Source organism: Ictidomys tridecemlineatus, chromosome 15 (genome assembly GCF_052094955.1).
Source record: "Ictidomys tridecemlineatus isolate mIctTri1 chromosome 15, mIctTri1.hap1, whole genome shotgun sequence".
Taxonomy (NCBI): Eukaryota; Metazoa; Chordata; class Mammalia; order Rodentia; family Sciuridae; genus Ictidomys; species Ictidomys tridecemlineatus.
The window spans coordinates 8,122,453-8,133,379 of NC_135491.1; the positions used below are offsets into that span (position 1 = coordinate 8,122,453).

The 10,927-nt window shown below is 44.3% G+C and overlaps 1 protein-coding gene across 1 annotated transcript; it reads left to right on the forward strand.

Annotated features, from left to right (window-relative positions):
* Positions 1-244: 244 nt before the first annotated feature.
* LOC101965764 (sulfotransferase 2A1) lies at positions 245-10,494 on the forward strand. Its single transcript, XM_005336611.4, has 6 exons — positions 245-453; positions 1,510-1,718; positions 2,496-2,622; positions 6,006-6,100; positions 8,211-8,388; positions 10,279-10,494. The coding sequence occupies exons 1-6, from the start codon at positions 318-320 to the stop codon at positions 10,389-10,391; spliced, it is 858 nt and encodes a 285-aa protein (XP_005336668.2). The 5' UTR covers positions 245-317; the 3' UTR covers positions 10,392-10,494.
* The last annotated feature ends 433 nt before the right edge of the window (positions 10,495-10,927 follow it).

A 10,927-nucleotide genomic window follows, 5' to 3' on the forward strand; every position in this document is an offset into this window, starting at 1 on the left:
ACATATAAACAACAAAAAAGGCTTTCTTCAGGCCCCACACATTCCTCAGTGGGTTATTTTGCAGCACTTGCTATGGGGTCCCTTCCATGAACTCAAGCTCACATCCTGTTGTTCCCTGAATGAGTCCAAAATTGCTCAATGCAAAGAAACTTTGATCACCAGTCACTATTTTGTTTAATCACCCAGTTAATTTGACAACCAGAAAAGTTAATGATTCTTTTGACTTTACTTCAAAGTCCAGTCTCCCAGTGCCTCCCCCAACATCCAATGGTGGCCACAGCAGGAACCCCTGCACCTCGCACAGAGAGCTCATCACCATGACAGATGGCTACTTGTGGTTTGAAGGGTTACCTTTCCCTGTGCTTAATTATAGCTATGAAGTTTTGAAAGAAGCATGTGCTCAGTTTGTGATAAAGGATGAAGACACAGTATTGGTGACCTACCCCAAATCAGGTAAGGAAACAGGACAGGGACCATCATGGGAAAGGCGGTGGCTGCGTTCCTCTCTTACTCAGCAGATGGATGGCCTGCCCTCTCCATGCCAGGGACCCCTGCTTTGGGGAAGAAGGGGCAGTGCCCCAGGCCACTTGTATCCAGACTAGGACAGAGTGACTAAGTGCTCAGGAGGAGTCATCTGAGGTATGAGAGGGAGATAGAGGAGTGAATTGTAAGCAGATTCCGGTATTTGTGTGGTGGCACGGGAGAAGGGGGTGGAAGAGGGTGACCTGTGAAGACCTTCTGGTGAAATACCAGCTCAACAGGAATGAAAAGTCGTAATGGAGGTCATGCAGTGGAGGGGTAGTATAGAGCAGGAGGGTCAGCATGGACAGAGCCTGGGAATCAGAAAGAGCCTGTAAAATTCAAGGGACTGAAAGGACAGGTGCCAGGCACCTACAGGAGAGGGGCTGGGGGCAGGAGCACTGCAAACTGGGCGAGGACTGGGGCCAGTGGCCTTTGAAGTGACACAAGGTTGGAAAGTCTAGAAAAGTTGGGACATATTAGAAGGATCTCTGCCAAGAGCCAAGAATTGGAAGCATCCAAAAATCCACTGGTAGTTTAACAAATAAACACAATGTGGCGAGTTGATACAATGGGTTATGATTCAGCCTTAACCAGGATGACAGGCTGACTCCTCCTACAATATAGGGCAATACTGGGCCTCATGCTAAGTGCAGTCTGATGGGCACAAAGGACAAATAGTATAGGAATCCATGGGGCAAAGTGTAGTCAAATTTACAGAAACAGAGAGCCCCGGGGTGGGTTCCAGGGCCTGAAAGATGGAATTAGTAGGGAAATGTTGTTAATGAGCAGAGAGTTTCAGTTTTTCAAGACAAAAAGCTTCTGGACATTGGCTGAGCAACAGCAGGAACATGCTGAACACTGCTCAGCACCACCCAATGGCATGCTTAAAATGGGAAGGATGGTAAAGTGCATGTTATGTAATTTATCATAAATTTTGTTCACAAGCCAGATGAAGTGAGTGACCATCACTTTTCCTCCCTTCTCTAGGAACCCACTGGTTGGTTGAAATTCTCTCCTTGATTCATTCCAATGGTGATACCAAGTGGATTCGATCTGTGCCCCTCTGGGATCGCTCACCCTGGTTAGAGACAAATGGGGGTTACAAACGTATAAATAAGAGAGAAGGCCCGCGGCTCATGTCCTCTCACCTCCCCTTCCATCTCTTCCCCAAGTCTCTATTCACGTCCAAGGCCAAGGTCAGTGCCTAATGTTCAGCCCATGTTTTCCCCTTCCATGTGCCTAGGTTAACCCTGCAGATCTGCTGGGGTGAGTGCTCACTGGGTAGATTGGGTGAGACTGAAATTTCCAGATATTATTTAGGTTCATGTGGCCACAACCAGACCACACTTGCATGCAAGAAATAAGACCATTCTGCATATTAGCCTCAGCTGAATTCAGGGGTAATATGACTGGCTAAAGTCAGAATCTTAGAAAACCACATTCCATGTGCAACCAGAATTATAACTACATCTACACTGGAGTGTCCCAGCATAAAGCTCTTACAGATGTCTGTCAATACTCCCTCAATCACAGCCTCTTGCTGAGTACAAGGAAGCACCCAAGTCAGTCTTGCCTATATTTGGGGAACAGATTTGCACACATTGAAGAATTCTCACTTCCAGGGGACTGCTAGGAGTCCTGGTAGCTAGGTGGTGACGCCAGCCCTCTGCACGTCACTGTGCTCTGTGATCAGCAGCCTCTCCAGCCTCCCCTTGGCTGATGGGTGATCAGTACAGATCATGGATATCCAAGATCTAACAAATTAAGAATTGTAATGCATTCTTCTGTTATATGTAAATTAGAATAATAATAATATGTATATTTGGTGAATGAATGCTATAACTAATTTATTAAACAAACCCATCATGTTTAATAAAGATTAAGGAAGAACTACCTGGGGAAAGATCAAGATCAAGGTGGGGAAATGAGTGACTAAGACTGATTTTTCATTTTCTCATTTTCCCTAATTTAAGGTGATATATATCATGAGAAATCCCAAAGATGTTCTTGTGTCAGGTTATTATCAATGGAATATGACAAAACTATGTAAGAAATCAGAGTCACTGGAACAGTATTTTCAATGGTTCATGCAAGGAAACGGTGAGTGTTCTTCACATATAGGTCTCTGTCCTCTACTCTGCTGGTATTTTTCCAATTTTGTGGTATACCTATTTTATTCTTCTTCTGCACACTTTGCACATATGAGAGAAAGCAGACAACCCTTGACTCTGTGAGTCTGGCTTGTTTCAATCAGCATGCTGGTCTCCAGTTCCATCCATTTTCCTGCAAATGACATAATTTAGTCTTTCTTTATGACTTAGTAAAATCCATTATGTGTATGAACCACATTCTCTGTATCCATTCATCAGTCAGTGGACACCAAGGCTGGTCCCAGAGCTCAGCTGCTGGGAGTTGAACTGCTATCCACCTGGGGGCATGTGTTGCTATAGTGTGCTGACTTTGTTTGATGAATCCCAAGGAGCTCTATGATTAGGACACATGCTGGCTCCATTCCTAGTCTTTTGAGGAAACTTCAGACTGATTTCCATGGTGTTGTACTAGTCTCCAATCCCAATAGTGTGTAAGTGCACCTTTTCTCTCAATCCCTGCCAGTGTTTATTCCTATTTGTGATCTTGATGATTTCCATTGTAACTGGAGTGAGACACAATCTCCATGTAGTTTCTATTTGCTTTTCTCTGGTTGTTAAAGACGTTAAAATTTTTTTCATAAAATTGTTAGACATTGTATTTCTTCTTTTAAAAATGACTGTGATTTCCCATCCGTTGATTTGGTTATTTGGTTTTTGGTGTTAAGATTTCTGTTCTTATCCCAATCAATAAATGGTCTAAGAAATGGAACAGGCACTTGTGAGAAGAAGATATACAATCAATCAACAAATACCTATAAAAATGTTCAACATCTCTAGTAACAGAGAAATGCAAATTAAAACTACCCTAAGATTTCATCTCACTCCAGTCATAATGGCAATTTTCAAAAATACAAGCAACAAGAAGTGTGGTAAGGATGTGGTTAGGGGATACGGCACACTCATACATAGCTGGTGGCACTGCAAATTGGTGCAACCACTCTGGACAGCAGTATGGAGATTCCTTAGAAGACATAGAATGGAACCACATTTGACCCAGCTATTCCACTCCTTGGTCTTTACCCAAAGGACTTAAAATCAGCAGACAATATTGACACACCCACACCAGTATTTATACAAGCTCACTTCACAATAGGTAAACTTGGAAGCAACCTAGATGCCCTTCAATAGATGGATAAAGAAGCTGTGACACTTATAAACATTGGACTATTACTCAAAATTAAGAGAAAATAAAATTATAGCATTTGCAGGTAAATGGATGGAGGTTTAGAATATCAAGCTATGCAAAGTAAGCCAATCCTAAAAACAAAGGCCAAGTATTCTCTGTGATAAGTGGACCCTGAACCAAAAGGGGCAAGGGAAGAAGAGAGGAAATTCGATTGAGCAAAGCAGGGGAAGAGACATGGGGGCAGGAAAGACAGTGGATTGAGATGGACATCATTACTCTAAGTCTATGTGTGAGTGCAGATATGGTGCGACTCCACATCATGCAATCCAGGGAAATAAAAACTTGTGTTCCGTTTGTGTACAATGAATCAAAATGCATTCTACTGTATGTATAACTAATTAGAATAAATAAATAATAATAATGACCTTATTTTGAGTTCTTTTTATGATCTGAATGTTAATGTTCTCAGAAAATTAGCTGGAAAAGGTTTTGCTCCCTTCTCTTAGCCCTCTCTCTCTGTCCAGTCTCTGCGGAGTATAACCTTTTTTTAAAATTAATTACACATGACAGTACAATACCTGACATGTCATACATTTAAATCAGATGGGATATGACTTCTCATTTTTCTGAGTATACAGGTTGCAGAATCACATTGGTTCTGCATTGTGGAAGCTTTTTACTTGAGCCTCTCCATTCATCAACTCCTGGTTTTCTTTCCTGAACACTAGGAGTCTTATAGCAGTAATGCTTGCACCTACAGGTCGGAGGATAGGCAGTATAATTTCAACTAGCAGTTGCAGTGTTTATGGTCTAATTCCTGTTTTTGATCCACTTGGAGTTGATTTTTCTGCAGAATTTACCTTCCTCCTTCAAACCATATATATTCAGTTTTCCAAGCACCATTTATTAAATAGGCATTATTTTCTCCAACATTTGCTTTGGTGCCTTTCTTGAGGATCATTTGACTCCATCTGTGTGGATCTGACTCTGAGTCTTCTCTTCTAATCTACTGTTCTAAGTGAATGTTTTGATATTAGCACACTTTTTTGTTACTATATCTCTTCAGTATGATTTGAGACTGGATCGATTCTAAAACATGATAGCTTCAGCATTATGATGATGATGATGATTATCATTATTATTATTATTTGGCACTGGGGTTTAGACCCATGGCTCTGCAGGTGCTAGTCAAGTGCTCTACAACGGAGCCACACCCCCAGCCCCTTTTCATACTTTATCTAGAGAGAGGGCCTCCCTAAGTTGCTTAGCCTGGCTTTGAACTCTCAATCCTCCTACCTCAGCCTCCTGAGTATCTGGGATACAGGTTTGCACCATCACATTCCTCTACCTGGGGATTTGTAGCAATCTTTGTGAAAGGAATTGCATTCTTGAATTATTCCTCAGCAGATTCATTCTCGTGATGAAGGAAAGTGCTATTTTTTTTTGCATGTTGATTTTGTATGTTGCTATTTTCCTCAATTGATCAGTTCTAGGAGTTTTTGGGGAAAGGTTCTTGGGTGTTCACAACAGAGCCTCCTATCACCTGCAAACAGTGATAACTCGGCTTCTTTCTTTGCCACTGGTGAGGTTTTGATTCCCTTTTCTGCCAACATCTCTGGCTCAAATCTGTAGAGCTCTATTGAAAGGCAGTGGTGAAAGTGGACATCCTTGTCTCATTCCTGATGTTAGGAGAGATGCTTCCAGATTTTCCCCGATTAACATGATGTTGGCTTGGGGATTGTCACATACAGCCCTCATGATGCTCAGCCAAATTCCTCTGTCAAGGCAAATTCTATTGATGTGGTGAACCTTTATGGACTTGCCTGTGTTGACAAAGCTTACATCCCTGGATTGAAATCAACATCCTGTGATGTACAGTCTTAAAGTGTGAACACAACATGTCCTGAGTATAATCTTAACACTGAGTAGGATTTGCTGAAATTTTAATAGGCTGTTCTGTATCTGTGTTCAGCAGGAATATTGGTCTATTGTTTTCTTACTTGACCTGTGTTTTTCAGTTGGGTATCAGTATGCGACTAGTTTCATAGAATGAATTCAGGAAAGATCCCCCTCTCTATTTCATTAGCTAGTTTGAGCAGCATTGATCAATAATATGTGAATCAAGTTGTCAGTGTGTTTAGAGTGACACGGACGGTGCAGCCCTGTTTTGGCAGTGTGTAACCTGCACCCCTGTGTCTGCCCCACAGTGCACTATGGATCATGGTTCGAGCACATTCGTGGCTGGATGTCCATGAGACACAGGGAGAACGTCCTGCTGCTGAGTTATGAAGAGCTGCAGAAGGTGAGCCCCCTCTCATAGTTGGCACCTACAGCACCCCAACATCCTCACTCTCCCCGAAGGTCCTGGTCCTATGTGTCTCCCCTTCATGTTCCCTGTCAAAGCATAGGCTGTGGAGGTCACTGAGAGGAGATGAGCCTTTGGCCTCCATTTCCCTGCTTCTGTGAGACCCTCCCCAAACTCCAAGCTCTTTCTGCATATCTTCGAAACTATTGCATCTGGCAACATCTGAAAGGCCCTTCCACAAACTCTTGATCCTCCTGCCTCAGCCTCCCGAGTATCTGGGAAACAGGCAGGCAGCATCAGACTCCTCGACCAGAGTGCCACGACTTATGCCCCCCACTAGGGCTGCCAGGGTCTCTGCCTGCAGGACCTCCTCTGTTTCCAGAAACCTAGTCATCAGAAGGGGTGGGGCAGAAAACACTAATCCCAGAGTTAGGTCCACCTTTCTGGCTTCCCCCTTGACTGACAAAGTGACATGAATGTGAGGTGCCACTTTGGCTGACTATTCTGAGGTGTTTGGGGCTGAAGTAACAGGCAGGGCCTGTGGATGAGCTCAGCCATGGTGGTGGGGGCAGGGTACAGCTGGGAAGAGCAATGACTTCCAGTGATCTCAGGCACAGGGTGGGACTGTGGAGAAGAGTTGCCCCGACCGCCAGGACACATCAACGTGGGCAACGAACCTAGATGGGGAGGAATGACGGGACAAGAGACACGAAGGGTGACAGCAAGACAAAAGTTCTGATCAAGCTGCAAACTTTTATTGTTCACACAGGGGTATTTATGGGCTGGGGATGTGGGGAGCTCCCTTATCGGAAGTTGCTAGAAGTCTTCACAAGGTGAGATAGTGCAGGATGTTTCAGGAAGACAGATGGCCGCAGGATGTCTCAGGGAGATGGATAGCTGCAGGGTGTCTCCCAGGCGAGATGTCTCCTAGGGGGCTGTTTCTTGTAACTGTCAGGCTATTCTTTGAAGGAGAACTCCCTTTTGGTCCCTGGCAAAGAGTAACTAAGTATATATTTCAAAAAAGCAAATGAGAGGATTTTGAATGCTCCCAACTAAATAAATACTGTCATCTGAGTTTGCAGATGTGCCACTTACACCGATTGAATCATCTCACAATGAGCAGGTATTTAGCCTAACGCGATTTTTCTGCTCATGCAGAGAAAACTGTCTATGAACTGCAAAGAGATGCACAGGGCTCTGAGGGAGGATCACAGGTCCAGATGGAACAGAAAGCTTTAAAATATTTAGAAGCTTTTTCAGAAGTGGTCAAAATGAACAAAAAGTAAAGGAGTGAGCAGACCTTAGAAAACACTTCTCCTGTGGGTGTGTCTTGGGCACAGAGAAGGTGGCACAGGCTCAGGCATCTGTTTCCCCTGGAGAAGGGACCCTTGTCAATTTCCTGCAGCTGCTTCCTGTTCTGCTGTGTCCTCAGCATGAGGTCAGTCCTCAGGGAGAAGCCTTGGTGCCACCTTCAGCCACCTCAGCAGCAAGCTGCACACTCCCTGTGATTCTCCTCTCCAACCAACAACATGTTCTTACATCATTGCCACCGTGGGGTCTTCTTGTCACTCAGTGACTGGGGCTCCTGAAAACATCACTATAATAAAGGACTATGGTGCTGACAGGAGGTCTAGGTCTCCAAGGAAATCCTCTCTTCTCATAATGACCTGTTCCCTTGCTGTGATCTCCCAGGAAAACCCATCGATAACCATGGGGTGAAGTTAAGGAGATATTGTAAAGCCCCGTGTGTTATTCAGTGCCAGTCAAGGGACACAGGGTCACTTGGGGTGAGGATTAGCCTTTGAAGACTTTGTCTCCCTGCCTTATCTTAAAACCTTAGGCATCTCCTTGGAAACCCCAGCCCCTGCCTTAGGGGTGTCCTGGATCAGCCTTGGGTGAAGCCCCAGTGATCTTCAGGTCACCACATACCTCACACCCTCTGCTGGCCCTGTCTCTGTCTCCCTCCTCTGGCATCCCCAGCAGGCTTCTCCCATCCTGATGTCATTCCCCTCCTCTTCCTCTCCACAGCCCTCCTAACACCCCTTCCCATCCTCCAAGTCCTGCTCTCCTGCCTGTTGATAGCTTCCCTCTTCATGTTCACATGTAGAACCCAAGAAGCACCATAGAGAGGATCTGTCAGTTCCTGGGAAAGAAGTTGACTCCAGAAGAACTGGACTCAGTTATCAAGAACAGCTCCTTCCAAGTCATGAAACAAAACAAGATGTCCAACTTTGAAATGGTGTCTGAAACTTTCATTACTAAGCCTTTCTTAATTACAAGAAAAGGTAAATGTTCTGGATTCAGAATGGGTTAGACTACGTGGGCATCTTGTGTTTGCCCCTGGCACTAAGAATGCAGGTGTTGGGACATTTCAACTTGAATCCTTCATGGCTCAGAGCCTCTCGTTTCCTTCAGGAAAACTGTGTTCATGGGACTGGGATGGGCTGCAGGTACCTGGAGAAGGTTGACTCAGTCTTGGGGAGGAGAGGGTTCTGTTGATGGTGGTGTCTGGGCCACTCCACTGTTGACTTACCACAGAGAAGTGCCCAAAAGAGAGAGATATATAAAGAAAGACACGATTGGAGAGAGTAGAGAGGAGGGCATTTGCTATGAGACATTGTAAGGCCTTTTTCCTGTGAGTAAAAATGAATCCTGTCTCCACCCTTGGGTTCAGGCCTATTGAAAATATCTACTCCACATAGTGGCAGGACCTGTTTTGCAAAATTCCTCCAGTTCACATGGATCTGAAATGGTGACCCATAAAATCAATATACTAAGTGCTTCAAGGGATATTCAGGAGGTCAGGATTCCTGCCGCCTAGTGAGCCTGGAGCACAGAGCCATAAAACAGAGATGGGGAAGTGACTTGGGGAGAAGCCCAGGCCTAGCAGAAGAAATAAGTAGAGATTGTTCTACTAATGAAGATAACTATGAGTCCTGTGTGGTATTATTACAGCCATGACATATGACATAGGCTGCTACTTTATATTCATCTGAGTGTATGGTTTACATGCCTATCTTACATTGGGTTAGCTATTTTTATATTTTTAGAAATTAATTAGATCATTCTGCTATGTGAAAATTAATTCATATGACAAATAATGCTGTAATCACGTAAGTAAAGGGTAAGAATTATGTTCATATCTTTAGCATTCATTCCACCACCACCATTGTGTCACTGGGTAAACCCTCCAGGGTATTTTTAAAATCCTTCTCTGTAAAGCAGGGTATTATGCTAGTCTATTTCTCACTCTTTATCAGTCCTTTCAAAAAATTTTTATTAAGCATATACGATGTAATTCCTTTAAGAAGTAATTTGTTGGCAATTTGTGAAAATGATTTCATCCTCTAATATGTTAGATATGTATATATTATGCACATTCATAAAGGAAGTACACAGAACATCTCCTGTTTGATCATTGCTATGAAGGAGGATGGAGATGTAGGGTTCTGAGCTGAGAGCACCACTGAGTCACTGCATTGGAGTAAACATGAGTGAGGCTAATGGACAGAGTTCAAGGTGTCTGCTGGGACAGCACTCTGGGGTAAGGAGCAGGAAAGGTAAACACCCTGCGGAGGGGACAGCCTGGCATATCTGAAGCTGAATAAGAAGATTGTGTCATGGAGCCAAGAGATCAAATGGGAAGTTTCAGGGATGGAGTCACAACCAACAGGGATCCTGCACCTAGACCTCAAAGCACCAGGGAACTTGGCTGAAGGAGACTGGATGTCTTGGGAGACTCTGAGCCCCAAGGGACTGGACCCAGTGGGTTGGGAATGGGTCAACATGGGTTCCTTGTGCAGAAGAACTGATCACAGGGATTGGCCAAAGCAGAGAGACTAGGTGAGACATGATCTCCTCACCCAGGTAAGAAATTTTATTAGCTTGAGCCAAAGTGCTCAAAAAAATAATCGGTCAGAATTAGGTACAGTCCAGATGTTCAGTTTATAGGCAGGATCGCTGCTTGTGGATTCTGTGCAGGATGGTTTGGGAGAGAAGGGCAGTCAGGACACACTTTCCAGACAGGTAGAAGGGGAAATGCACATCATGCCCAGGCATGAGAAGGCCTCACCAATGACTCAGGGGTCTCTCTGCTGTCTTGACAGAGCAGGGAGAAGGTCGCCATTTTAAGACCTATCCCTATATCTGATCTGCGTCTACTTCATGTTTTCCAGGCATCTGTGGGGACTGGAAGAATCACCTCACAGTGGCCCAAGCTGAAGCCTTTGATAAAGTTTACCAAGAGAAGATGGCGGGTTTCCCCAAAGAGCTGTTTCCATGGGAGTAGCATCTAACAGATCTAGGATCTTCTATGGACATTGTGATGGTTTTCTTGTCCTGGGAATGTCTTCCCACAGTTATATGTAAATTAAAATTGAAAGAATGAACAAGGCTTATCATCATAGAAATGCCTGTTTGGTGAGGAACAGCTCTGCTTATTCATAGAGCCAGGGGTGGTTTGACAGTTATGATAGTTTAATGGTTTGACAGTTGGCTCGGGGTGCTTTCTGATTGGTGGGTAAGGATCATGTGATCCAGCTGGACTCACCACTGAACAGCTCTTCTGGGAGGGATGGGGAAGTTAGTCTTTGGAGTCAGGGCAACTCCCAACATTCCCCCCTCTTTGTTATTAAATGAGAGTGAGTGCCATCTCATTCTGACTGCTTTCTGCTGAGATCAGGTGTCATGGGTGAATCAGAGAGGACAAAAGTAAAGAACCCCCACAGGAGGACATAGAGCACTGGTACAACTTCAGGAACAAGATGATGTCAGTCCATTCAGCATAGGTCTTCACTGGAGGTAGTCAGGAGTTGGTAATTCCTG

Excerpts from the sequence above, each read along its gene's own strand:
- LOC101965764 (XM_005336611.4), top strand. The coding sequence starts at position 318 with ATGACAGATGGCTACTTGTGGTTTGAAGGGTTACCTTTCCCTGTGCTT. Across the intron at positions 2,623-6,005 it reads ATGGTTCATGCAAGGAAACG|TGCACTATGGATCATGGTTC; the intron begins GTGAGTGTTCTT and ends TCTGCCCCACAG. Across the intron at positions 6,101-8,210 it reads GTTATGAAGAGCTGCAGAAG|AACCCAAGAAGCACCATAGA; the intron begins GTGAGCCCCCTC and ends GTTCACATGTAG.